Source organism: Equus caballus, chromosome 17, assembly GCF_041296265.1.
Source record: "Equus caballus isolate H_3958 breed thoroughbred chromosome 17, TB-T2T, whole genome shotgun sequence".
In the NCBI taxonomy this organism is placed as follows: domain Eukaryota; kingdom Metazoa; phylum Chordata; class Mammalia; order Perissodactyla; family Equidae; genus Equus; species Equus caballus.
The window spans coordinates 42,094,066-42,121,451 of record NC_091700.1 but is presented as its reverse complement, the minus strand read 5'-3'; the positions used below and the strand labels follow the sequence as shown (position 1 = coordinate 42,121,451).

The 27,386-nt window shown below is 38.4% G+C and overlaps 2 protein-coding genes and 1 pseudogene across 15 annotated transcripts in view; all 3 read left to right on the top strand.

Annotated features, from left to right (window-relative positions):
• Positions 1 to 25,369, top strand: part of SETDB2 (SET domain bifurcated histone lysine methyltransferase 2) — a 46,205-nt gene extending 20,836 nt beyond the window's left edge. For 5 of the 9 annotated variants that reach the window (XM_023621578.2, XM_023621576.2, XM_070239266.1 and 2 more), the window contains 9 exons: positions 5,806 to 6,369; positions 10,108 to 10,224; positions 11,256 to 11,425; positions 12,622 to 12,841; positions 13,378 to 13,477; positions 14,768 to 14,858; positions 17,678 to 18,018; positions 21,389 to 21,477; positions 22,314 to 25,363. In XM_023621578.2, coding sequence (XP_023477346.1) covers positions 5,806 to 6,369; positions 10,108 to 10,224; positions 11,256 to 11,425; positions 12,622 to 12,841; positions 13,378 to 13,477; positions 14,768 to 14,858; positions 17,678 to 18,018; positions 21,389 to 21,477; positions 22,314 to 22,431 — 1,810 coding nt within the window. In that variant the 3' untranslated portion in view covers positions 22,432 to 25,363. Of the gene's footprint in view, positions 1 to 5,805; positions 6,370 to 10,107; positions 10,225 to 11,255; positions 11,426 to 12,621; positions 12,842 to 13,377; positions 13,478 to 14,767; positions 14,859 to 17,677; positions 18,019 to 21,388; positions 21,478 to 22,313 lie in introns of all 9 variants that reach the window. The other 4 variants (XM_023621579.2, XM_070239268.1, XM_070239269.1 and 1 more) reach the window with 2 other exon arrangements.
• On the top strand, positions 20,111 to 20,637 carry LOC138918397 (small nuclear ribonucleoprotein G pseudogene; annotated as a pseudogene).
• PHF11 (PHD finger protein 11) overlaps positions 25,320 to 27,386 on the top strand; it is a 29,142-nt gene continuing 27,075 nt past the window's right edge. Inside the window, exon 1 of one of the 6 annotated variants that reach the window (XM_070239291.1) lies at positions 25,320 to 25,895. Coding sequence is in view for 1 of the 6 variants with exons in the window: in NM_001389498.1 (NP_001376427.1) it covers positions 25,787 to 25,895 (109 nt within the window). In the remaining 5 variants the exon portion in view is untranslated. The remainder of the gene's footprint in view (positions 25,896 to 27,386) is intronic. The other 5 variants (XR_011427486.1, NM_001389498.1, XM_070239292.1 and 2 more) reach the window with 5 other exon arrangements.

The window sequence follows — 27,386 nt, the reverse complement described above, 5'->3', positions numbered from 1 at the left end:
CAGAGTGAAAATCATAGGTCTGATAGGAAACTGGCTTTTTGTATTTTATTCTTGAGGTGAATTGAATTTCCATTCCATGTAAGTGAGCTATGACATAGGTAACTGTAAAAACATAAATTTTATTCCAATGATAATTCTTTTACAAAGATTTCTACTTTTGTAATGCCAGGAAGCCTGGCTTAATTCTTTTTCTTAGTCTAGTAGTTTGGTTTGTCAGGAACACACACCTATGCAAGCCAGCTTAAATAGTGGACTTTATTAGAGATATACCAGGCATGCAGATTTGGCTAGCATACGTGGTGAAAGTGGGCTTGCTCCACTGCTAAAAGACACAGGTGTGAGTTTGTCATTTGGCTTTTCATGTGACATGCACACAAATACCCAAAAGAGATTATTATTTTTTTTTAAAAATACAGACACGTACCTAACCTACACATACATATGTACACACACATTTGTAAATAAGCATTCAAGAACAGAAAAAGTAACACAGCAGACCACATAGGGACTAGAATTGGAGCTGGAAAATCAGTCCCTGAGGTCAAGGTCTACATTATTTAGCTCTGCTTCTCTCCATGTGTTATCAGTTGGTTCTTCTGTTCCCATATAGCCTAACATAGCTGCCCAAGCTAAACACTACATGACCTTCTAGTGCAAGTGTCACCTCATGGTATATATTTTTATATCTTAATATAAATTCTTGAGACAGACTATCAATAACCTAGTATGAATACATGATCCAACGTCTTTGAGTTCACTGAAATGAAAATGGCCACTTTTCAGAATAGGATGATCAAAAAAGGGACTTGGCAGAAAATAAACATGTCTATTACAGTCTTTAAGATGAATATAGCTTACGTTGATTTTATTTTTTATTATTTTGAGGAAGATTAGCCCTGAGCTAACATCTGCCACCAATCCTCCTCTTTTTCCCTGAGGAAGACTGGCCCTGAGCTAACATCCATGCCCATCTTTCTCTACTTTATATATGGGATGCCTGCCACAGCATGGTTTGACAAGCAGAGTGTGGGTCCATACCTGGGATCCGAACCGGCGAACCCCAGGCCGCCAAAGCAGAACGTGCAAAGTTAACAGCTGTGCCACCAGGCTGGCCCCTACATTCATTGTTTTTAAATATGCCCCTTCAAAGATCTTAAAGGATAGAATGACTTTTTACCTCAGACTTACCAAAAGCTAAGAAATCAGTTGGCAGTCTCTGAAGCCATGCTCTGCCTTGTAGTTCAAGGTGTCTAATGACAAAACAGTTCTCAAGCCACATACAAACTGAGAAGCTCCGACCGAGAGGCTGGCAGACAGGTGCAGACAATACCAGATAACCATACTTACCTACTTATCCTTTGTTTACCTCCAGCATTTTTATATTTTTGAAGGATCAGTAGCTAGGTTTACAACACTCCATAGGATTGGTTTTCTTTATTTTTGTTTTTGTTTTTGTTCTTCTCAGTAACATATCTTCATATGTATGAGAAAGTTAACCTTCTTCCCCATAAAATGGGATTGAAATTAGGTTACTTTACTTTCGAGACTTATAGCAAGTTGGTTTTCTTACATTTATTTTATGAAATGAGGCACAGATAAGAAAAGAATCATTTCTAAGGTTCATATCAGTGTTTCATTTCCATGTTTTTCTCCTTCTTGTTTCTAAGTTTTATTAAATATAATAAGATATTTCTCCCTGTGTTAATTGTTTGATAACTTGAGCCATACACCTCTTAATTTTTATTAGATTAGTCACCAGAAGAGTACATTTAAGCTGGGTTGGCTACCTTTCTTGAAATCCTAAGTTCCAAATTACGGATTTCACCAGCATATTTGCCATTACAAAGTTTAGTCCTAAGTTGTTTTGATTGTATATTCTTCCAGTAATGACTAACTTGAAGCTATACTTAAGTGTCACATGAGGAAATTATGTAAAACTACCTTGTAAACTGTAAACTACTGTACAACTATTAGTTATTATTTAAGAACTAAGGATAACTGGATACTTTCTCTCACATGCACCCTGAGTTAATCCTTCATATTCAGAAAAGAGCCTTTTGAGTCATCATATTAGTATTAACACATTGACATATTTGCCTTCCCCAAATATAGCACAACAGGAACAAAAAAAGATTATAGTTGAAATAGGGAAAATCAAATAATGACATTTGGAGAAAAGGATGCCACAGAAACCAGTTTAAATATAATTTATTTGGTTAAGGCAAGTTGAAAAGGGAAATGAAACATTCAGTTTACTGATTATACGACCCTATAGCTGTATAACTCACTTGAGAGTGAGTAGCCTGTATCAATACAGAACAAAGCCGCGAGAGCCTAAGAGAATTTATTCAGTGAATACTGAATGCAGCAAAACAAAGGGGGGTATATCTCAGGTAGACAAATAAATAGAATTGCTCAGAGTTCAGAGTATACTATAATGATTTATAAAAAAGAGTGATAGGAAGGAACTTGGCACTTGATAATAGGGGATTCCAGGCACAGGCTTTAAAAAACAAGAAACTATTGTATACCAAAATAAATAAATGAATGAATAAAAGCAATTACTAAAGTGGACTAGGTTAAAGAAGAAGTTAAATGGAAGAGTAAAATCAAAGGTGCATTATAGAATATATTTCTTAGTATGGAATGCACCCCCAACATTATTCAAAAACACTGAAATAGATTGAAGTTATTTAAGGGGAAACAATTTTTTAAAAGCCTTACTTGTTAGAAATACATACTGAATTAGTTGAGGTAAAAAGATATAATGTCTAGGGTTTGCTTTAAAATACTCTAGTTTGTTTCAGGGTGGGGCAAGAGGGGGGAGAATAGATGAAATAAAATAGGCAACATGTTGGTAATTATTGAAGCTGGATAACAAGTGTCAAAGATAAAGCCAGACGTTAGTTAAAGTGGTGAAAACAGATTTTATTCAGTAACTGCTGACAGTAGGGGAAAGGGCTGAGCTCCATTCTGATTTGTGCTGAGGTTACTGGCATTTTAAAGGGGAATGAGGGAGTAGGGAGGGAGGAAGGCACAGGCTCAAGTGAAAAATTACGGTTGGTCCTGTGTGGTCAGTGCACATGCCAGTGAGGCCAGCTGTGTGTGCTAGCAGGCAATCATGGAAGTTAGGATTCTGTCCTCCCGCAGAGACTGGAAGACAGAGGCCCTGTTCTTCCTGATGATTACCCTTCAAAGGAATGACTTTCAGGTCCTTGAGAAAAACACTCCTGAGTTGTAAGAGATACATATACATCTCAGAGGGACCAAGGAAAGTTTCACAATTGTAAAGCCCTTTTTAGTAAATTCTTGAAGAAAGAAAGGTCAGGGGCTTATCTTCAGGTGTTGGCTAGAAGAAACAGTAAATTCGCCTGGCAGCCTTGGGCTTTCTCAGGCAGGCACTTTATGGGGGGCGGTGGGGAGCACGGGGGCTGGAGTCATCCTAGAGACGTGGCAGTGTGCTGCTAAGAGCCTTGCAAGAGTTTGGTTGTCTCTTAGCGCAGAGGTTGGGACGGAGTCATCATGTGCCAAGAGTTCTGCAGCTCTCACAAGTACATGGGGTTCCACTATAGCAATCTGTTTTGAGAAAAATATACTCTTATGTGTATGTTTGAAAGTTGCATTAACAAAAAGTTATTTTTTAACGTATATTCCTGTCAAGCTAGTAATTCCCCTTCAAGGAATGTATGCTAAGATAATAATCAGGAATTTGGACAAGGATTTATGTATGAGGATGTTCATCAAAGTAGTAACATAGAGAAAAATTGGAAACAAATGTTTCCAACATTAAAAGTTTTATAAATAAATTATAGTACATCCTTTCATTTATTAGATTGTCCAAAATCCAAAAGCATGAAGAGCCATTGATTGATGAGGCTCTGCAAAAGCAGGCACTCTCATAAATTGCTGGAGGGGCTGACCCCAGGGAGAGCAATTTGACAATCTTAATAAAATTACTAATCCACTTACCCTGTGACCTAGTACTCCCACTTCCGGGAATGTATTCTTCAGTGATATCTTTACATGTATGAAAATTGTTATGTACAAGGTTATTCATTACATCATGGTTTGTAATAGCAAAAGATTGGAAACACTTGAGGACTAGTTAACTTGTGGAATTTACACAGAGTATTACAGCTGGGAAACGGATGGGGAACCTCATATCTGTGCATTCAGTATGGTAGCCCCCAGCTACATGTGGCTATTTATAAATTTGAATTAATTAAAATTCAGTGAAATTTAAAATTCAGTTCATTGGTTGCACTAGCTACATTTAAAAGTGCTCAGTAGCCACATGTGGCTGGTGAATACCCAGTTGAACAGCAAAGATATAGAACATTTTCGTGAATGCAGAAAGTTCTATTGGACAGTGCTGCTTTATATAGCGAGTATAAAAATATGTCTAAAACACGTTACTTTTATAATAAATAACAGACACCTAAAGATAAATAGAAAATATATGTAAAACAAACAGATTCTTTGTGAAAGTTTAAAACCCAAGTTTTAAACACATGAGATCTTTTCACAGATTTTACTTTCTTAATAACCTCCTCATTTTCTCCTGTCAGTTTACCATTTTCAGATGTGTCAGTATGGTGCCAGGTCATGGAAAAAATTCAGTTGGTACAATTGTTGAAGGCAAACAAACAACATAAAGGATTCTTGATGAATTAATTTTTTTTGGCTGGCTTTTAGTTCTCTGCAAGCAAAAAGCTTGAACCAAGCATGCCTGAAGATATAACCTTCCTCAGCTTGATAGTGAGTGCATGCTCTAAATGAACTCTGAATTTGTTAGGTGCTGTAGCAAAAAGTTATAGCTATAATCACAGCTTTCTGGAATATTCTGAAATTAGGTTGTAGTACAATGAGAAAGATATTTGGTCTTTGCCCAGGTCCCTGGCCATAGCTTCTAAAATCTTTGCAATCTCCTGATTAGTGAGAGTGTCTTTGGCATGCTAATGAGATGACTTTTGGTGAGGGGCTCATAGTTAGCTTGAGGATGGGGCATGGTCTCCAGATAGACTAAACTTTGGTTAGAAGTTTGAAACTTTCAGCCCTGCCTCCCAACTCCAGGGAAGGGAGAAGAGCTGGAGATTGAGATAATCGCCACTGGCCAAGGATTTAATCAATTGTGTTTACGTTAATGAAACCTCCATAACATAAAAATCTCTAAACCATGAGGTTCTGTGAGTTTCCTGGTTGGTGAACAGTTTTAGGTGCTGGGGTGGTAGCATTTATGGAGAGGGCATGGAAACTCCATGCTCCTTCCCACTTACCTTGCCCCATGCATCTCTTTTATTTGGCTGTTCCTCAGTTGTATATTTTGTTATTAACTGGTAATAGTAATTAAAGTGCATTCCTGAGTTCTGTGAGTCTTTCTAGCAAATTATCAAACCTGAGGAGGGGTTTGTGGAAACCCCAAGGTCGATCAGAAGTATGAGTGGCCTAGGACTTGTATTTGGCATCTGAAGTGGGGAGGCACTTTATGGGACTGAGCCCTTTAACCTGTGGGATCTGACACTAACTCCAGGTGGATAGCATCAGAATTGAATCGAATTACTCATTGAAGAAGTGGTGCTGGAGAAAACACCACAAATTTGGTGTCTGGAGCAAAAACCCCTTTGAGGTGTAACCTTTATATGACTGCAGAACATAGTAAAATGTTTATTTCAGAGCCTGGTTTATTTTAGTGGTATCTAAGAAGAAGATAATAGGAAGTAATTACCACTTTAGTGGGCAGTGCTTTTTAAAAATGGGAATTGTACTATAAATTTGAGATACTAATAAATAATTAATTTTAAACAGATTCCCCCAAAATAAGGAAATTTCTCCTCTGGAAAATAGAGTTGCAAACTTTAGAAAAAAAGAGTCATCTTCAAATTTATCTTACCAAAGTCATGACTGCTCTGGTGCCTGTCTGAAGAAAATGCCACTAACCTTCAAGGGAGAAAACCCTCTGCAGCTGCCAATCAAATGCCACTTCCAAAGACGACATGCGAAGACAAACTCTCATTCTTCGGCACTCCATGTGAGTTATAAAACCCCTTGTGGAAGGAGTCTACGAAACGTGGAGGAAGTTTTTCGTTACCTGCTTGAGACAGAATGTAACTTTTTATTTACAGATAACTTTTCTTTCAATACCTATGTTCAGTTGACTCGAAATTACCCAAAGCAAGAAGAAATTGTTTCTGATGTGGATATTAGCAATGGAGTGGAATCGGTGCCCATTTCTTTCTGTAATGAAATTGACAATAGAAAGCTTCCACTGTTTAAGTACAGAAAGACTATGTGGCCACGAGCATATTATCTAAACAGCTTTTCCAACATGTTTACTGATTCATGTGACTGTTCTGAGGGCTGCATAGACATGTGAGTAGAAAAACATGACATTTCAAAAAATCTTCTGAATGTAGGAGTACTTCAAGAAGTCTTGCTGTGTATTAATTTGTCTGTCTGACTGTCTCTGTCTGTCTAAAACCTGTTCACCAAAAGTCTGAAATGGAAAGATGTACTCTCTCACCAGCAATGGAAAAGAAAACTCTTTGGCAAATATTATAGTAATTTGAAAATTGTTTCTTCCTTGGATGAGTATGTGCTTTAATCTAGTACCATAATCATAATAGCAACAAGTACAGTTAATGCCATGTAACAGTGCCAAACACTGTGACATGTTTTACATAAATTTTCATATTTAATCCTCACAAAACTCCATGAAGTAGGTAATATTAGTTCCATGTTACAAATGAGGAAGTTGAGAAGCCAATTGTAAGGTCATAGGGCAACCAAATTGAAGAGCCAGGATTCGAACCCATGCTCTTTACCACTTTGTAATATGTTGTATTTTACAAATCATTTCCTTGCTACTTTTTAGAAAGTTAATGTGCTTATAATTTGTACTCTCTTCATCATAATATTGGCATTCCATAAAAAAATAAAACATGTTCCTGATGTATTGAGATTTTAAACACCACTTTGATTTAAAAATATGTAATATACATGTATTTGTAGGTATACCTATATAGAGTGGAGTTGCATTATTTGTATATTTAATTTAATGCAAATTTAGCTACCTGTACTAGGCAACAGAAAAAGAATGAGAGAGATGAAATAATTTAAATAGTATAGATAGTAGTTTTCACCATCTTCTCAGTTAGTTGGAGTGTGAGATGAGATACATAAATGTACCATTACCTCAATTTGGCTCCAGTTCCTTTAGCCCTGTCATAGAGGAAACCTCTTACTGTGCCAAGTTTTAGTCTATTTAAAAATGTTTTGATTTTTTTTTTAAACATTGCTTCTAAATATAATTCAACTGTATCTGGCCAGTCTCATTCAGTGCTAGAGAAAAAAACTGACTGTTGAACAATGTTTAATCTAGTTTGTGGTCAATTTATAGGATCTTTTAAAGAGTAATTTTGACTATATGTGATTTTTGCCTTTAGACTTTAGAAACTACCCCTCACACAATATGGAACACCAGTATACGTATTTTCATGTATTGGTCAGACATAACGAGAGAAATCACAACAATAAGCAAAGGCTGAATCTGGAAATGGACGTGAACACTGTGGCCAGGGATTCTAATTCTTACAGGAATGAGAATTAAACGTGTCCCATGCATGGCAGAGAGTGGGCACTGAGCTCTCCAGGGGGCTAGAAACAGGGACCTGCACAAGACTGAGAAGTAGGCTAATATCTCACAGGGCCTGGAATTGTACTAACAACAACCAGGTTTAGATCTGTGAAACGCAGAGGTGAGAGTCAGAGCAATGAGGAAAACAGCCAACATAGAGGAGCACACAGAAGTAAACCCCACAGAAAGTGTGATTTCAAACAGTCAAAGCACACAGAGACATTTAGGACCATGAAGGCATCATGAGTCCCAACAAATGAGAGAATTCACACCTGAAGAATCAGAGATAAGTGTAGAATCTGATTAAAAGAGACTTTAAAATAGATATGTCTAAAATTCCAAAGAAATAAAATATTAGCATCCATGTAACAAGAAAAGGTGATTTTTTTAAGGTGTATATGAGAAAGAACCATTTGGAAATATGGGAAATAAAACATATGGTAATTGAAATGAAAAACTAAATAGATAGACTAAATGGTAGCATCGGTATAGCTGAGGAAAGAATTAGTGAACTGCAAGGCAAAACTAAAGAGATCTCCCAGAATGCAAAGAGATAAAGCTATGGGGAAAATAACTTACAGCTTATGAAATGATGGCGGATAAGATGAGAAACTCCAACACACATCTGAGAAGAAAAGAGCTGCATTCAAAGAGAGAATAGCTGAGAATTTTCCATGATTGAAGAAAGATAGGAGTCCTCAGAATGAAAAAGCCTACTGTGTACTAAGAAGGGATAAGAAGATAAATGTACATCTAAATATATCATGATACAACTTAAAAAGTGTCTAGGGTAAACAGTAAATCTCAAACGCTATCAGATGGAAAAGAGAAAAAATAGGCTGACAGCATACTTTTCATCAGAAATAATAGAAGACAAAAAAGGCATATTAGCTTAAAATGCTTTAGGAAAATAAATGTAAAACTAGAATTCTGTACCAAGCCAGTCATTTTGCAGGGGGAGGGAGTGAGGTATTCAAACAAGGACACAGCAATTGAAGACGTGCATACCTACTTTCCAGCAAGAGTACTTTTAAGTGTTTCTAGAGCATTATTTTCCAAGCTACCGATTTAGTGGGATATAAAATCATTTAAGGGGTTGTAACTGGCATTCTTTTAAATTGAATAGTACAGAAAATGCCTATGTGCATCACACATGATAAAGTTCCATGCCACTGTTTTTTTCCATTTATACATACACACACACATAAATATGTGTGCCTATGTAGGATCATGAAGAAAATGTATCTCTTACTGTGAGTCATAATAAAAAATATTTGAATAATGCTACTCTAGAGATGCTTACCCATGTGCATAAGAATAAGGATGTTCATTGCAGTGTTGTTTGTTATATTGAAAACTGGAAGCAACTTAATTGAAGTGCTGTAGAAAAGTTAAAAGAAATTAACTAGATTTGTATATAACACAGATGGGTCTCCAAAACATTATATGGAACCAAAAAAGCAAGTTATAGCATAATAAATAGAGTAAAAATTTTAAAACAGTACAATATATTGTTTGTAGATATGTCTGTGTATGTAAAAGTATAAAGTATGCAACACCAAGCCTCTTGAGAGTTTAGTTTTATCTGTACTGTTTTATTTTATTTTTAAAGATCATGTATACAGTGTATGTGTTTTAAATTAGATACATAGGAAAAAGAAGGAATAGACGAAACGATGACAGCTAATTCTATGTGGTAGAAATATGGGTGTTTATTATATTATTATTTGTATCTTTCTGTACTTTTTAAACTTGGCAAACAAAATCATATCAAAAAAAGCAACTGTAGATTTCTACATCTGTAAGTAGAATCCAAATGAATGAATTTGTTTATTTTCTGTTGCAAACAGTTGCTATCATTCTATGACATGTATTATGTATATACAGAAAAATGCAGAAGAGAATCATAGAGGAAAAGACTTTCAAGTTGCTTGTTCAACAAAGGAGACAAGTCCAGAAATTTTAACCAGCTCACCAGTAATCACATATCTAGGTTATAAGATACCCAGTTTCCTTACTCCCTATCAAGTTGTAAGTCCCTGCCATGTTAGATAATCACTTAAATAGTTGGAGGAAAGAGAGCTTTATGGTTGCATGTTTCCTGCTTAGCAACATTATGAAAAACAGATTGTAGTAGTGAGACACCTAGCATCAGTCTCCCCAATCCGTTTTCATATTATTGGAGGGAGAGAGAATTTAAGACATCTGCAAAATCATGCATGCCCTTTCAAGTTTGACACACATAAGTTTATCCATTGTAGGAGAGTGGACCTAGGAGAATTTTCACAAACAAGCTTCTACTGATAGATGTTGTCTTTCAAAGAAGTCTATTTAAGGAAGAAGTCCAACTGTCCATGAGCCAAACAACTGTGCTAAATACAATTATATCCTTTTTTATATCATTTGCACTTTTATCAAGACAGTCTCTTGGTGCTTTTTTGTTCTGACTTCTCCATCCATTGCCTTGCTTTTAGAACAAAATGTGCATGTCTTCAACTGACAGCAAGGAATGCCAAGACTTGCCCCTTGTCAAGTAATAAAATAACCACTGGATATAAATATAAAAGACTACAGAGACAAATACCTACTGGGTAAGATACCTTGAGGATTTGTTGCAGGTTGTTTGTATCTTTGAAGGTGGGTACTTTATCATTGTGACCTATAGTCTTATAGATGTTGTTAAATCTTAATTTCTTATACCAAAAATCTCAAGGAATAAAAAACCCAAGCCTTTATAAATATAATATATAAATAATATATATATAATACAATATATAAATAAATATAATATATAAAAATATATATTATATATATGTAATATATATAAAAGGATATATATATTTATATATATAAGATATATATATATAAGAAATACACTGTGCAAAAAGCTCATCTGAGAATTGGGAATTTTCAACCTTTTAAGATTGTTGTTATTAAAAAATAAACAGAAACAGAAAACTTTTCTTCCTAGACATTCCCTTCCCAGACATTTTCTTCTTAAACATTTTTTTGTTTGGTTTTGTTTTTCTTGTTGGGAAAGATTCACCCTGAGCTAACGTATGTTGCCAATCTTCCTCTCTCTTTTTTCCCTACCCAAAGCCCCTGTGCGTAGTTGTATATTCTAGTTGTAAGTCCTTCTAGTTCTTCTGTGTGAGCTGCCGCCACAGCATGGCTACTGACAGACAAGTGGTGTGGTTCCACGCCCAGGAACCGAACCCAGGCTGCCAAAGGGGAGCATGCTGAACTTTAACCACTGGGCCATCAGGGCTGGCTCCCTTAGACATTTTTATAGAGCTAACATTTACTGTGTGCCAGGCATTATCTCAAGCACCTTAGAAATATTGACTCATTTAATCTTCACAAAACAACCCTATGAGGTAGGTACTGTCATATAATCCCCATTTTAAAAATGGAAAAATTGAAACAGAGGTTAAATCACTCATCCAACACCATGAAGCTAGTAAATGCTGGAGGTATGATGGGAACTCAGGCAGTCTAGCTGTAGGAGCCTTCACGCCTAGTCTACCTCCCTTGGTAATTATTAGTGAGGTAGCAATATAAACTGCATTTGCTCTTAATTTAGGATGCCTGGTTGATTTTCTCTTACATATTCTATTGACAGCATTTATGAATGCAGCCTATTGTGCAAGTGTAATCGACAAATGTGTCAAAACCGAGTTGTCCAGCATGGACCTCAAGTGAGGCTGCAGGTATTCAAAACTGAAAAGAAAGGATGGGGAGTACGCTGCCTAGATGACATCGACAGAGGAACATTTGTTTGCATTTATTCAGGTAAAGCAAAGGTTTGTTTTCAAATTACTCCATAGTAAGGTCTACCTTTCTGAATCTCCGTTTTATTAGTCAGGGCCATTGAGATCCTATAACAAGGACAAGAGCAACTTGCCTTCAGAGGAAGGCAAGTGACTGGGAAATTGAGTACTGAAGGGATGAGATCCCTTAGGAGCTCCTGGATGTTCCAGAAAAGAAAGACTCAGAGATAAAACTTAGGTTATTGTGTGAGGCACATTTTTTTTGTCTCCATGGCTACAGATGCTTTAGGGTAAGATAAGAAAACTTTTTAAATAGGAAAATTAAATGACTGACTAGCCAAGGTAAAGATTATCAAAGACTATCTTGTTTTGAGCTGTTAGAATTTAATAAGTTAATTTTGTGATAAATACCTGCATGTGGTGATTCAGGCAGTGACTTTAGGCAGCTCACTTGAGAGAGCTGCCCTCATTCAGAGCAAAACTTCCCAACCAGTGTGTTACTCTCGTACAGTTTCTGATTCTTTTGGGCCACAGCCCTCAGGCCAGACATGTCGGTCTTCAGTAGTCTGTACCATTTACCCCAGAGTGTCAGGCAAAAAGCCTCACTTTCTATGTGTACCATGAAATGAGAAAGGTTGAGTAAAAACGGCTCAAGAGCCAGTCTAAAGGAAATGTGCTGGACTGAGTCTTGACAGCTAGGCATCAGGGACCAGAGCAACCCTCCTCATCTAAAATTCCAGATTCATTTCAGTGAGGGCAAGAATTATCAGAATTCAGATTCATTACACTTAAATCCCTACCACATATCACCTACAGCCACACATACTACACAACTTGGCCATTCATCTCTCATATTTCTCAAAATAACTGATGAAAGTCAGCTGCCTATGAAATGCCAAATGGTGCCCAGGAAGTATCATTGGCATTGTCTGTGTTGCTAGAGATTTCACCTAAGTTATCTGTCTGATCCAGCTGCTAATTTTGACTCGATAACTGTAATTTTGAATCCCTTGAAAGAAAATGCATAAACTTTGATTTTAATGTTATGCTAGGACTTAATATGAGAACAGTAGGGACCTATCACCACAGATTTAAATAGGCCACTTTTATAGAAAGAGTATAGGTTTTAAGTTATAAAGCATTTTTATCTAGAGATGCCCTTTTGCTGGTTAGCAATTATCTTTTGTCATGGTAAATTCTTTTACTTTTTTCATTTAGGAAGATTACTAAGCAGATCTAACACTGAGAAATCTGATGCTATTGATGAAAATGGAAAAGAAGAGAATATTATGAAAAATATGTTTTCAAAAAAGAGGAAAATAGAAGTTGCAGATTGTGAGGTTGAAGTTATCCCTTTAGAATTGGAAACACATCCTAGAAGTGCTGAGACTGAGACCTGTCCACCTAGGTTGAGTAATAATCTGAAACAGCCTGTTCCGTAAGTAAGCTCTTAGGAGGTCAGTCAGGATTGATCTGTTTATGTTATTATCAAGACTCGTTCTTTGTCTTTCCTCTTTTTCTTTCTTATTTTCTCCCCAACTCCTTTGTATCTCCTATGTATTAGTTTGCTTCACAGTTGTAAGTTTAACACTGTGAGAAATCGAGGACACTTAGATTTAAAAATCTAACCTACATACTTTATTCCATCAGTGTTCCATTTCTGGAGTTTTACCTTAAAAAGTTTATGACTTTAATCAGGTTCTTTATGGATGTCGTATCTTTTGCAGTTCTTTTTTATTTTCTATCATCATTTATTTGCAAAGCTTTTCATAGATTTTCTTCATTTTTATTAACATACTTCAGAAATGATTGACTTTAAAATATGATTATATTTCCTCCTTCTAGTGAAGGCTAGGCATAGGTCTTATTTAGATTAATTTCTAATGGGTATTTATGTAGCAGTGATATTATCTATAATTCAAGATCCAGTAAAGAGAAGTTTTAGTGATATGCAGACTTTCTTTTCCTTTTCAGAGAAATGAAATGTAACAATACTTCAAGAATTCAATATCATTCAGTCATTAGAAGTCCTAAAGCCAAGACAGCCTTTATTCAACGCAATGGGGAAAAGATGGTAAAAACTGCAAAATGCAAATTGGGCCCTTCTGAGAACATTAACTATTATCTCTCCTTTCTATGTTTTACTTAGTTTAGATTGTTTGTGTTACTTAATTATGTGTAGGATTTCTTTTATTGTTTTGGAATGGGTGTACAGTTGAAGTATGAGGACCATGTTTTATTTACTTAGTATCCTCCATGGTGGTTGGCATGTTCCCACGTTAGATATATAAGGAGAATGCTAGTTATGATCTGACAGTGTGTTCCACTGAGCCTGAGACCTATCCAGTTCTGAGAATTTGTAGGAGAAGCTAAAGTATTCAAGAGTTGATAGTGATACATAATAAGAAAAAGAGTGGAGTAATTAGAAGCAGAGAAAGGTGCAGGAAAAAGAACAGAGGCAGACATAATGGTAGTTCACTGTAGGGCTTGTTGATGAAAAATAAAAACTCCGCCCTAGGTGGTGTGCAAATATTTTCCCTCTGCCTGGTGACATACAGAGGGTGCTTCCTCAGTATCACATAATTATGAAAAGATAGAGCTGTGGGATCACATAGGCCCAGGTTTGACTTCCAGCTTTGCTTCTTTCTACCTAAGTGACATCTCCATATCTATTTTTCTTTAACTATAAATTGAGGGTAATAGTATCTATCTCAGAGTTAAGAGGATTAAATGAGATAAACACCAAAACTTTGTGTAGCACAATGCTTGACACCCAACTAAGTGCTCAATAAATGTTGACCATTTAAGTACTTGAATAGTAATAACAATGGTCAGCATTAGTGAGCAGTTAGTTGAGTGCCAAGCATTGTGCTACGCATACACCCTTTTTAAAAGTTACTGCCATTTAGAGTGACTGCAGTGTCTACAATGCATAAATATAGGCAACTCCTTTAACCGTTTCTTTGAAGCAGAAACTAGCCAAAGAGTGTTTTGTCCTTGCACATCTTATAGTTGAAGCCAAATTTATAATCTGGTGTCAGAATTGAGGGATATAGACAGACGTATTTGAATTTTATTTTGAATTTTAATGTCTAAATACATTTAATGCCTAAAGACAGTCTTTACAGTCTTTATAGCTGTGGCTTACTAAACTATCTAGAAGTAGAATACAACCAAAAGGGCTCCATCGCTCCAAAGATTCCTTATGATATCAGCTTTGTGGCTTTCAAAACTAATCTAGTAGATACGATTAGTTTGTATGAAGTTTATGAAGATTGACTCTTGATAAAAGAGGCCTAACTGCTAAATTAAATTCTTTTACCTGACCTAGAAAATAAAGACATCTTCCTTGTCTTCTTTTAAGGGATTTACTTCCTCAGACTTTGTTGCCTCAGAAGATGATGGATTTAAACCAACCCAAGTACATCTGAACTCTAAAGCCATGGAAACGAAAAGTAGGCTTTGTTTAACTCTGTAATTGCCTGCCTCTTCAGCCTTTTTGTCTCTCTTGCTCAATACCTGTGGCTCGTTTTCTCAGACTCCATAACAAACATGCTGCATTCTTCATAAAAGTTACTACTTGTCTTGATCAAAGGTTGGCAAACTATGGTTTGTAGGCCAAATCTGGTGGCCCACCACCTGTTTATCTATGGCCCATGAGCAAAGACGATTTTTACCTTTTTAAATAACTGGAAAAAATGAGAATAACGATATTTCATGACATTTGAAAATTATATGAAATTATCATTTCAGTGTTAATAAATAAAGTTTTATTGGAACATAGCCACACTGACTTGTTTAGATATTGTCTCTGACTACTTCTGTACTGTAGCAGCAGAGCTGAATAGTCACAACAGACCATATGGCCCACAAAGCCGAAAATATTTTCTATTTGGCCCCTTACAGACCTTTGCCGACCCCTGGTCTAGATGCCAACAGTGATCTGATGCGTGGTAGGAAGGAGTGGGGTGGACAGCTCTGAGCCTATATAGTCCACCATGTCATCTATGGCTTTGGAAGCACTGTCCAAAGCAGCCATTTCCTAACTCTTTGTTTGGGGCTCCTTTAAAAACAAAGACACATGATTCTCCTGCAGTACTACAACCAGTGCTGCTGCAGGGGATGCTCAGTAAAAATATTGCTACCCTGAGTGCTTGTCTTTAAGTGTTGCTGGTCCTGCCACAGTTACTATTACAACCTGGCAAACCTGGATTTTGGTACTTTTGCATTTCACTAATCCCTCAGTGGAGAGATATTACTGAGAGATGACCCTTTTTGAAGAGCTGCCCAGCCTTTGCCTCTTCTCCCTTTAAGCTTCCTTACCCCTGCACCTCCAACTCCCAACCTGGTCTTAAAGGATGGAGATTGGGAGAGGCAAGGCAGCTCCTTGACAGAAAAGGTCTATCGAGAAAGGGCATTTATGTATTACAATTATTTCACCATTGTAGGGGAGGAAAATCTCTTCCTCTACCTATCTTGGGTTGTCTAGCTGGATCCCTGTAAATTAGACTGAGAGAAGATAGATTGACAAGAGAAAAACAAATAGAAGTTTATCACCATGTATTACCATTACCATGTGTACCATATATATAGTTCATGGGAATACGCAGAGATAGTAACTCAAAGAAGTGGCTTAGAACTCCAGCTTATCTAGCATCTTAGCCAAAGAATACTTCTGTAGAGATGTGTGTGTGAGTGTGAATGTGAGAGTGTGAGAGGAAGATTGGCCCTGAGCCAACACCTGTTGCCAATCTTCCTTTTTTTGCTTGAGGAAGATTGTTGCTGAGCTAACTTCTATGCCAGTCTTCCTCTATTTTATGTGGGATGCTGCCACAGCATGGCGTGATGAGTGGTGCTAGGTCTGTGCCCGGGATCTGAGCCTGTGAACTCTAGGCCACCAAAGCGGAATGTGCGAATTTAACCACCATGCCACTGGGCTGGTCCCAGAACAATACATTTTTAGAGCAGCAACAACGCAAAGGAAAAGGACCTTGAGTCTCTAGGGGCAGTAAATTGTAGGGAGGCAATATATGGAAAAGCAATGGTAGATAAAGGCTAGTTAGTAAAATCTGTTATATAGATTCCTCTGGTTCAGTCTCCAGGCTGATAAAGGTGTAAAGTTGTCTCCTGTGATTAACTTTCATCCTTCCTGGTAGGAAGGACACCTTTGTAAATTTGTGTCCTGCTTTTAGGCAGATAGAGGAAGAGCAGAGCTTTTCCTGCGTATGCTGCTTAATTGCCCTTAGCTCAAAATAATTCTTATGTCAAAAAGGCATATTTTGGGATGACATATTCTGATTTCCTTCAGCATTTAATGCACGTGAGCTATAATGAGTACTATTGCTTTTGTTTTTTTGTCGTTTTCGTTGACCACTACTATGTATATAGCAGGCACTACGAAAATCAGTTATGTACTATTATGTCTCACAAGTAACCCATGATTAACATACGAGAATATGTAGGAATAATAGCCAGCAACAGTAATGATTAAATCAAGAACACTAATTTTAGAGAAACAGAATTTCTTTGTGCCACTGAGTTAGGTGGCACAAGTGATATTTTTAAAATAAATGACTTTACTTATTCCGTTGGACATGCATTCATACTTTTGAATATTCTCAAAAAACTATTTCCATTATTAGATAAAAATCATTAAGCAGTTCATCATCTTCTAAAGTATTATTGTTTGTAAAAGAGTAATTATTGAATGATTGTCTAGCAAAAACACCAAATGCTAATCTGTACAAAACCCATAGCAACATAGTTATTGCTGTTGGCACTTGTAGAGGGTCAGTGACCCCAACGGGTGTTCTCAGGGCTTTCATTTGTGTCTTAAAGGCCTGGAGTGCTCCCTGAGCACTCACTGTGTTGTAGCTGTTTAGAATATTCTTAAATGCACATTCCAAAGTTGAAGAGAGGTAAGTCAGTTTGAGGAGTAGAGATTAAATACAGTAACAGGAAGCAACATATGTAGATTCTTAAAAAGGCAAAAAAGGCACTCTTATGTAGTAGGAAGAAAGCAGACTTTGGAGCCAGACATTTCTGGGTTTGTTACCCCACTTATTATTATTGCTGGTCAGGTGAATCCCGTAACCCTCAGAGGCTCAAAGTTTTCATTTGTAAAATTGGAGTACTACCTACCTTAACACATTTTGAAGATTACCTTAACACATTTTGAAGATTAAAGCAACTAGCATTTTATTAGTATTGTTAATCTCAGCACTATTGCTCAGCCAATATATTTCCTGACAATTCCTTCCAAAATGTTTACTAGAGGACTCAAGCTCAAACCAAATTGAAGATTCCGAAGACAATCTGCTGATTGAATCAGATGTGATAGATATAACTAAAGGTAGAGAAGAAACTCCACCAGGGGGCAGATGTAACCAAGCAACCACATTGGATAATCAGAATATTATAAAGGAGTTTGAGGTTCAAATACAAAAGCCCCAAGAGGAAAAATCTCCAGCATGTCAAAACCAGCAGGTCTTTTGTGATAAAGAGTTGCCAAGTGAAACCAAGAATACTTCATCTGATTCTCTAAAGAAGTTCAATAAAGGGAATGTGTTTTTATTGGATGCCACAAAAGAAGGAAATGTGGGCCGCTTCCTTAATGTGAGTATATGGGCTGAGATTCACATTTCTAAACAACTTTTTTTCTATGCTTTTTAACAAAATCATGAGGAAAATATGATTAACAGACTCTAAAGCCAGACTACCTGGATTAGAATGCCAGTGACCTCCACTTATATGACCTTGGGCATGTTAGCTGACCTCTCTATGCCTTATTTCCCACATTTATAATATGGAGATAATAATAATAATAACTGTCTTCATAGGATGTTGTGAAGATTAAGTGAATTATATATATAAAGTGCTTAAACGGTACCTAGGACATAGTAAACATTTGCCTAAAAAAACTAGAAGAAATGGTATATAAGAAAACTATTTATGTTTATTGAAAGGTTTTCAAGATTTGTTACTTCCAAAAAATCACAGTGGGACACAGAATAAGTTTCTCTCTTGAGTCTTATGTAATACAATAGGTCTTATTCAAAAATGCCTCTAAATGGCCAAAAAAAATCAGTTGGAGGTATTTATGTTTTATTTACTCTTAAGTTTTTAATTTTTTTAATTAATTAATTTGTTTATTTTTTGACGAAGATTAGCCCTGAGCTAACTACTGCTAATCCTCCTCCTTTTGCTGACGAAGACTGGCTCTGAGCTAACATCCATGGCCATCTTCCTCTACTTTATATGTGGGATGCCCACCACAGCATGGCTTTTGCCAAGCGGTGCCATGTCTGCAGCCCAGATCCAAACCGGTGAACCCCAGGCCACCGAGAAGCAGAACGTGCAAACTTAACTGCTGCGCCACAGGGCCGGCCCCATATTTACTCTAAGTTTTGAATGTTCTAGTGGCTTGGTGTAGAAAATCAGTACATTTATCAGAATATTGCATTTTACTATCTTACTCTTTTTTCCCCCCAAACCATAGTCATTTTCTGTTTGTGTATATGTTTGGGATATATGTAATGAGATTTATTTTCACTTATACTGAGAAATATTTATGATTCCTCTGATTTTAAGGTTAATTGATACTTAAGACTCCGGTTATTTTCATGATAAGAGGTATAATTTGTATTGTTGGTCATATCTCCTGTGTAGGGTGGAACTGGACTTATCTTGTGGCTTTCCCATTGGACTCCTATCCTGTCCTGTGTCTTAGCATCATATGTGGTTATCAAAGAATGTGTGGTCCCAGGAATCCTCTAGGGAAAAAAAGCCCTTCAACCCCTTCAATACTGCCCTTCAGCCTCCAGTCCCAGTGTCTCTATAGTCTCTCCTGTGTTTGGCGAACGGGACCATGTGGAAGCTGTGACCCACCTAATCAGGAGCTGAGCGAGGCCCTGCTGCATGCCTCCTGCTCTCTGGGTTCCACTTTGTCCTTGCTTATCATATCTGAGAGAGTGAAGAGGAGTCATGGAAGGAGGCTGAGAACTTTTATCCCCTCCACACATCCTTTGGAAAAGTTCATTCTAGCACACAGACCTGGATATGGCCTTAATTTCTCTCTTTGATCTCTATTAGAGCTCTTCTTCTTCCCTGTGGGGTGGAATTAGTGGGATGGGCAACCTTGACTTTTCCCTTAAAATAACAGTGAAGAAAGGGAAGCATGTGTGGCCTGTCATTGTTACAGGCATTCCCTTTGACACCTTTAAGGTAAGCTCAACGCCTCTTTAAAGTGTGGCCTTTGAATGGTTTGAAATTTATATGCAGTGATAATTTTACATGTAATTCAGCTGCCGTCAGAAGAGAAAATATTCTTAAATCAGAAAATCTTTAAAACCAAAGAGGTTTTTCCTTGCTAGGTGAATTTGCTTATTTGGCTTATTTCTTTTTGTCTCTCCTAGTTAGCAGTCTACTTGGTTAACAGGCAATAGAATCTTCTCCTCCCTTCTTCTGTCCCCCAAATGCTGTTCTCTATTCCACTTTGACTGCTTTTACACTATCACCAAACACCTCAGGAGCTGTTAAACATGTCGTGGGAGCGGTTAAAGAAGGATCTCCAGGAAAGGACTGTCATGGCTTTATTTCCTGTCGGTTATGTTGAATGGTGGCTGCACCAGAACAGTATGGTTGGTGTCACCTCTCCTAGTCAGCACATGAGCCAGGTCCCTCCCTTGTTTGTAGAAGGGAAAAAAACAGGGCTTTTCTTTCTTTAATTCAATTTTTTTGTATAAATAATATAGTCACATGATTTAAAAATTGAAATAAAATAAAAGCCATACAGAATACATGCAGCCAAACAGAATTCTGTTTCAAAGTAGCTCTGAGCCTGCCGAGTAGACACCATGAGTAAAGCTCACTGGCCCAAATTGAAAAAATGTATGGACAAGAAGTTATCATTGAAATTAAATGGTGGCAGACATGTCCAAGGAATATTGCTGGGATGTGATCCCTTTATGAATCTGGTGATAGATGAATGTGTGGAGATGGCAGCTGGTGGGCAACAGAACAATGTTGGCATGGTGGTAATAGGAGGAAATTGTATCATCATGTTGGAAGACTTGGAAAAGGATAAATAATGGTTGTGTTCAGCAGAGAAATCAGTTGGTCCCCCCTTCCAAAGGGCCTGTTTGACTATAATGTAAAGCTCAGGTCATATACATTCTTCATATTAAACTTTTTTGTTTTGTTAAAAAAAGAAAAACATACCTTGAGAAATACTGCACCCCCATTCATGCCTGCCCCTACTCTACCCTCTATAGTAAAATTATTTTTATTAGCTTATTTTGTATTCTTAAAAAGTGTTTCTTCGTGCAAATACAAGTAAATATAAATATGTGTTCTTATTTCTCCCCTTTTCTTACATAAAAGATAGTATATTATATTCACTGTCCTACACCTTGTTTTTTAAATTAACAATATACCCTGGGATCTTTCCATATCAGGAGACAGACAGCTCATTCTTTTTGTTTGTTTGATCTGTTTATAGCTTTATAGAATTCCATTGTGTGGATATACCAAAGTTTACTTAACCACTCCTCTATAGATAGACATTTAGATTGTTTCTAAATTTTTACTGTTAAAATCAGTGCTCAGTGAATAATCTTGCACATAGGTACATGTTCAGATGTATCTGTAGAATACATTCCCAGATATGGAATTGCTGAATCAAAGGATAAATGCATTTATAATAATGGTAAGTACTGGCAAATTGTCTCTTATAGGTGTTTGTACCATTTTGCATTTCTACCAGCAAGATACAAGAGTGTCAAAACAGGGCTTTTCTGAATGGGTTCCTACTATAAACAGAATTCCAATGAGCTATGATATTTTATTATATATTATCAAAAAAAAGGAAAGAAACAAAAATAAGTGAGTTGTGTTGGAAACAGAATGGTATTGTAATGCTTCAAAGAACAAGGCATCAAACTTTATGTTGTATCTAACCTCTGTGTTTAATTCTTTTTTTTAACAGCATAGTTGTTGTCCAAATCTTTTGGTACAGAATGTTTTTGTAGAAACACATGATAAGAATTTTCCACTGGTGGCGTTCTTCACTAACAGGTTTGAATTTTTTTAATATGATTTCATTTTGAAATTGTGACTTTAAAAATAACAATAGAAAAATATAAAAAGAAGGTATGTGCTATAGCCCCTCATATCTGGTACGCCAGAATATTCAATTATCCCAAACTGTTCCTAGTCAATAAAATTTAAACAGCTGAAATTTCAATTCTTATATCCTCGTAGAATTAAAACCTGAAAAGGCTAAGGATGGCAGGTCTCACCCAGTTCAATTCAGGGAATAAATGATGCAGAGTGTTAGATCTTCTGTAAGTCAGAACTGCCCCCAACTACCACACTCCAGGCTCATCACATCACCGGGTTTCACTGTTTGCAAAACACTTCCTTCCTCATGGATAATGACTAGTTTCTTCTTACTTAGGATTTTAGTAGATTTGAAATAAAATTGATTTTTCTTAATAAAAGAGTATTCCTAGGGGCCGGCCCGGTGGCGCAGCAGTTAAATGTGCACTTTCCACTTCAGCTGCCCAGGGTTCACCGGTTTGGATCCCAGGTGTGGACATGGCACCGCATGACAAGCCATGCTGTGGCAGGCGTCCCACGTATAAAGTAGAGGAAGAAGTGCACAGATGTTAGCTCAGGGCCAGTCTTCGTCAGCAAAAAGAGGAGGATTGATGGGAGATGTTAGCTCAGGGTTAATCTTCCTCAAATAAATAAATAAAAGAGTATTCCTAATGGGTGGGTGTTGTAGAGAGAGAATAAATCATTTTTGAGGAAGGTTAAGGATGTTAATATGAAATTGGTATAATCAAGTTTGGTTCATTTTGTAGTTATTCAAGGTAATTTATGATTATTTTTTGATTTCTACCTTCTAGGTATGTGAAAGCCAGAACAGAGCTAACTTGGGATTATGGTTATGAAGCTGGGACTATGCCTGAGAAAGAAATCCTCTGCCAATGTGGGGTTAATAAATGTAGAAAGAAAATATTATAAATCTGTAGCTAATGCCTGTTAACGAAACTAGCTTATCAAGCTGGAATTAGAGCAATGCAAGAGAACCCTCAGTCGTCAGTGGAACTAATTTAAGTTGTGTCCATCAGGAGAATTCCTTGCAGTTTGCCCTCATCGTGGGGGTTCATTTGCGTGACTTAGAGATGCCAGGAACAGAATAAGGGCGTTTTCAAACGCATATGGTATCCCTTGATTCTTACTGCTGTTCAACTTTACATGAGTAGGATGGAAGTGTATATTTTATATGAAGTACCACTGTACAATTTGTAACTTATTTGTAAATTATCTATTAAGAAAAACAAATGTCACAATAGAATTCAGCTGTTCTTATTGTTCTTATTGCTTTTGTGATTATCATCTTTGAGTTCATACCCCTGGAGGGCCACATTTCACATCTTTATTTAGAAAATTTATGTATGTTTAATTCCTGGCAAATAATTTACTATTATGAGCCATAAGGTGGGCAGCAGAGCCTGAGGAACATGTAAAAACTAACTTTATACACACTACTTCCAAGTATTTTGGCGCTAGTTGGAGAAGCTATATCTGGTCCATGAAACACTGTCCCATGAAACCATTCCCCTATGGGGAAGCTTTTGGTAAACTCTTTGAAATTAAGCTTCTTTTCCATGGATTCTCTTTACTCCTTCAATACAAGCACAGACAGGAAAAGAGGGAATAAAAACCTAGAGTAATTGGAATATTTTTGTTCTAGATAGAGTTGAGCCATAAGAAAAGGAAACCTAGAAACTAGCCAGACTTGGATTATTTAGGCCAGAAAGAATTGTACTGGGCAAGAACTTTACTTAAAAAACAAAATTCTACTGAGCTGTAAAGTCTGAAACAGCCTCTTGGTCTCTCCTGGTCATGATGGACAAATTGTTTTTCTAGTGAAAAAGAGAAAGAGCTACTTTGCTATAGGTTACCCAGCCCTGAGCATCTAGTGGAAAGGGGACTGGGAATCTCCAAGAGTTAAAACTAATTTTATCTATAACAAAGATGTACCTTTAGCTGCCAGGAACTTCCCCCTTGGAACCAGGATGGGAATACTGGCTCAAAAATGAGTAATTAAAAGTTCTGGTTTTTGAGAGGTTATATATTCTTTTCTTTTTCTGAACTTGATTCTGGGTTTAGTTTGGTTACCTTTCAAACAAAAGTCTCTTCTAAGTTTGGACCCAGTTTAATTTTTAAAATATATTGAACTGTATGAAAATTTTACTTGAAATTGTTTTAGAGAGTGGGAAATCAAAGAACTAGGAAAAGGAGCAAAAGATTATAACCCAACAGCCTGATGAGGAAAATGGAGAAGTCCATTTATTATTCACAAACTAAAGAGAACACACTTGATCAATATGGGAAATACTTTTTGTGCAGAAATTCTGACATCTTAATCTGCTTCAGTCTGTACTGGCTCTCAGCTGTCATCTTCCATCAGTGTCTTAGGGATTCCCTTTGTCTCTCTTATGTCAGATCTGTTTTTGGTTAAGTCCCATTATTTTCCTTTTCCTTGGTTTACTCTCACATATTGGGTTGAAGCACATCCCCCAGTAGCTTGTGAAAAGGAAAAATGAGAGGTAAGTATTTTGAGACCTTGCATGTTTGAAAATGTTATTTTACCCTTACATTTGATTGCTATTTTGGCAGGGTATAGAATTCTCAAGTAGCCTCCATGCCCAATTTTGAAGGCATCTGCTAGCTTCCAGGGTGACTACTGGAAGTCAGATGCCATTCTGTTCCTTATCTTTTGTATATATGACCCGTTTTTCTCTCTCTTGAAGCTTATAGCATTATCTTTGTCCCAGTGTTCTGTTCCTGGTAAGGGTCCATTCTCATCCTGCATACCAGGTGCTTGGTGGGATCTTTCAATCTGAAACCTGTGTCCTTCAGTTCTGGGAAATTTTCTTGAACTATTTCTTTAATGATTCCTCATCCATTTTCTCTTTCTAGAATTCCTGTTATTCAGATGTTAGACCTCCAGGATTGGTTCTCTGATTTTCTGATTTTTTTCCTCTTTATTTCCAGCAGTGTCTTCTTGCTGTACTTTGTGGGAGATTTTCTCAACTTAATCTTCTAATTTATATTGTTTTATTTTTCTGGTCTCATATTTTTAATATTTAGAGCCCTCTTTGAATGTTCTTTTATTTAGTAACATGCTATTTTTGGTTCATGATTGCAGTATCTTCTCTCTCAGAATATACTATTTGTGTCTATACACATACACACAAATTCATTGATTCATATCTATATTTTCTTCTTCCTGCATATTCTCTGACCTCCAAGGTTTATTTCTTTGTTTGTTTTCCCTGTATGTTTCCTTTGGTCTTTGTCTTTCTATGGGCTTTCCTCAGATAGTGATCTTGGCAGTCTACTCATGCTCAAGAGTGGAACCCTAAAAAGCTGAGATTATAAACTGAGAGTGGGGGTAGGGGCTCTTCAACTGCTTGAGCATGACCTAGCTGAGCTATTCAGTCTCTAATTCAGTCTCTTTAGAATTTTCTTTTGGGCTTGACATGGAATACTCTTCCTTCCTCCTGCTTGAAGGGCAAAAAAACTTGGCTACTGGAATCTGCTTTTTTCTTTCTTTTTGCAGCCCCACTCTCTTGCTTCTGCAGTCCATTTCTCTAAGACTATCCAAGTTATCCTTCTTAATATTCCCTTTTCTACTGTCCCTAATTTGCTTCCTTTCTCTCTTTAAAACTTGCTCAAGGTGCAAGACCTCCAGAAGTTTTACTTTAATTCCGCAGCAAAGCACCAACTATTATATGCTTCTTTTCCAGAACAAAGTATTTTTTAATTTTAATTTAATTATATGCATTTATGTTCTCTAATGTATATTTGTTACATGCACTGGAAACCTCGTCTTGTATGGTGCTGTGTACCCCATGGGTGCTAAATAAAGGCTTGCGACTAGCAACTGGAATTCCGGTCCGTTAATTCTGCCTCCGTTTATGATAGGCCCGTTTAGGCCAAACTCATTGGGATACAATTCTTAGAAAAAACGAGTAAATCCTCAGAAGAGCAACAATTTCTCCAGCCGAGCCCAGGGTCTTTGGCCGCCTTTCCTCCGACTCTCGGGAAAGGGAAAGTGGCGGCAGGGTGGGGAGCGCCTGGCGTGTTTAAAAGAAAAGATTCAGATTCGGATCTGCGGAGAAAGACAGCTCCTGTGTGAACGAGAACCCCATCTGCAAACCCAGCGTGTCTCGTCGCTGGGAGTTTTCCCCTGCCCCGGGGGAACAGTCACAGCGGATTTTACGAAAACGAAACTTCGCGGCCGCCCGTGAACTTCCGGGAGCGCGGGCGCGGCGCACAGCCGGCGGGAGCCGCCGCGGACACAGCCATGGAGCCCCACGAGGAGTCCACCACGGAGCGCCCCGCGGCCTCCTGGCTCCAGCCGACCCGCGGCGCCGCCTGGGCCGAGGCGCAGGACGCGCTCCCCCGCCCCACTGGTGAGTATCGCGCGGGGGCTCGGGGCGGGGCGGGGGCCCGCAAATGCAGGGCCGGCCCCGGGCCTGCTCTCTGGCCGCGGCCGCTTCAGGGCCCGGGACCCGCCTCTCGAGCCGAGCCGCCGGGGCTGCGCTGAGGAACTTGTCTTGGCGGCCCCGTGTCCCCTCCACCGGCCGTGGGGGCCGTTTCGCAGTGGCTCTGCGCCCGCCCGCCCCACCCCCCACTGCCCAGGCCTTCCCGTAAGAAGCGAGCGTGTCTTCCGTTTCCCTCTCCCACTGCTGATGGGGCAGCCCACGGCCACTGGCCGCTCCCTTAGGGATACCGGCACCCAGGGAAACCCGCGCCTCCCCCCGCGCGTAAACCAGTGCTGTCGCGGAAGGGCCGTCGGAGAGGGAGGCAGGAGGTGGGCCCCTGCTTGAAGAGAGTCCGCTGGGTCTCAGGAAGCAGTTTGGAAAGTTTCCACAGAGAATGGGACTTTTTGGAACCATCCCTTCGTCTCCATTTAGTGGTTCAAGCCTTCAGCGGGCCCTCTCCAGGAGGGAGGCAGCCGCTCGGCCCCGTGCCTTCGCTTGAGTGAGCATGTGTAGATCTGCTGTGATGTGCCAGGCGCGGGGCTGGGTCCTCGGGATACGGAGATGGGTTCCATAGACCCTGCCCTAAAGAATCTAATAGGCAGCTTGCATGTGACCTGGTGAGAACCACAGAGGCACAAATGAGGGGCTCCTAACTCAGCCTGGTGTTCAGAGAAAGCTTTTTGCAGGTCAGGATGCCTGATTTTTTGTTTTAAAAGGAGTCAACCAGAGGTAGCAAGGTTGAAAGGGTGGTCAGGACAGAAGTGAAGACACTAGTAAAGGCACCCGACACAAAACGTCGTATAATGGCAACCAGAAGCCAAGCAGTTGAATATTTCATTCAGTGTTTGTGTGGACTGAGGAGTTACTGGAAGTGAGGTTTCATCCTGACCTTTTCCCCAAATTCCAGACTCATATGACCAATTTCAGCAATACCTAGAATGATCTTAAACTCGTGTCTCCCAAAGAGAACCCTTGTTTCTCCATACATACCCACATACTCCAAACCTGCTCAACCACCAGCCTTCTTCATTCCATTCACCCAGTTGCTCAGATGGAAAACCTTGGGGGCTCCCTGCGGGCTTCTCTTTCCTCCTCCACCTCCCATCTAATCCATTAGCCAGACCAGTCAGCTCTGTCTTCAGAATATGTCTCAAGCCTGACTGCGTCTCACCACCTCCACCACTACCAAGGCAAGCCACCCAAGCCCAGGACACTGTCATCTCCTGCCTGGACTTTTGGTCTCCTGGCTTCTACTCTACCCTCTCATACAGACAGGACAGCACAGCCACAAGAAAGATCTTTAAAAAGCAAAGGGCAAGTGTGATTCTCTGACTCAGAGCCCTCCAGTAATCTCTCATTACTTTCAGAATAATCTCTTACTGTGGCCTACGGTGCCCCCCATGTCCTGATTTGATCCAG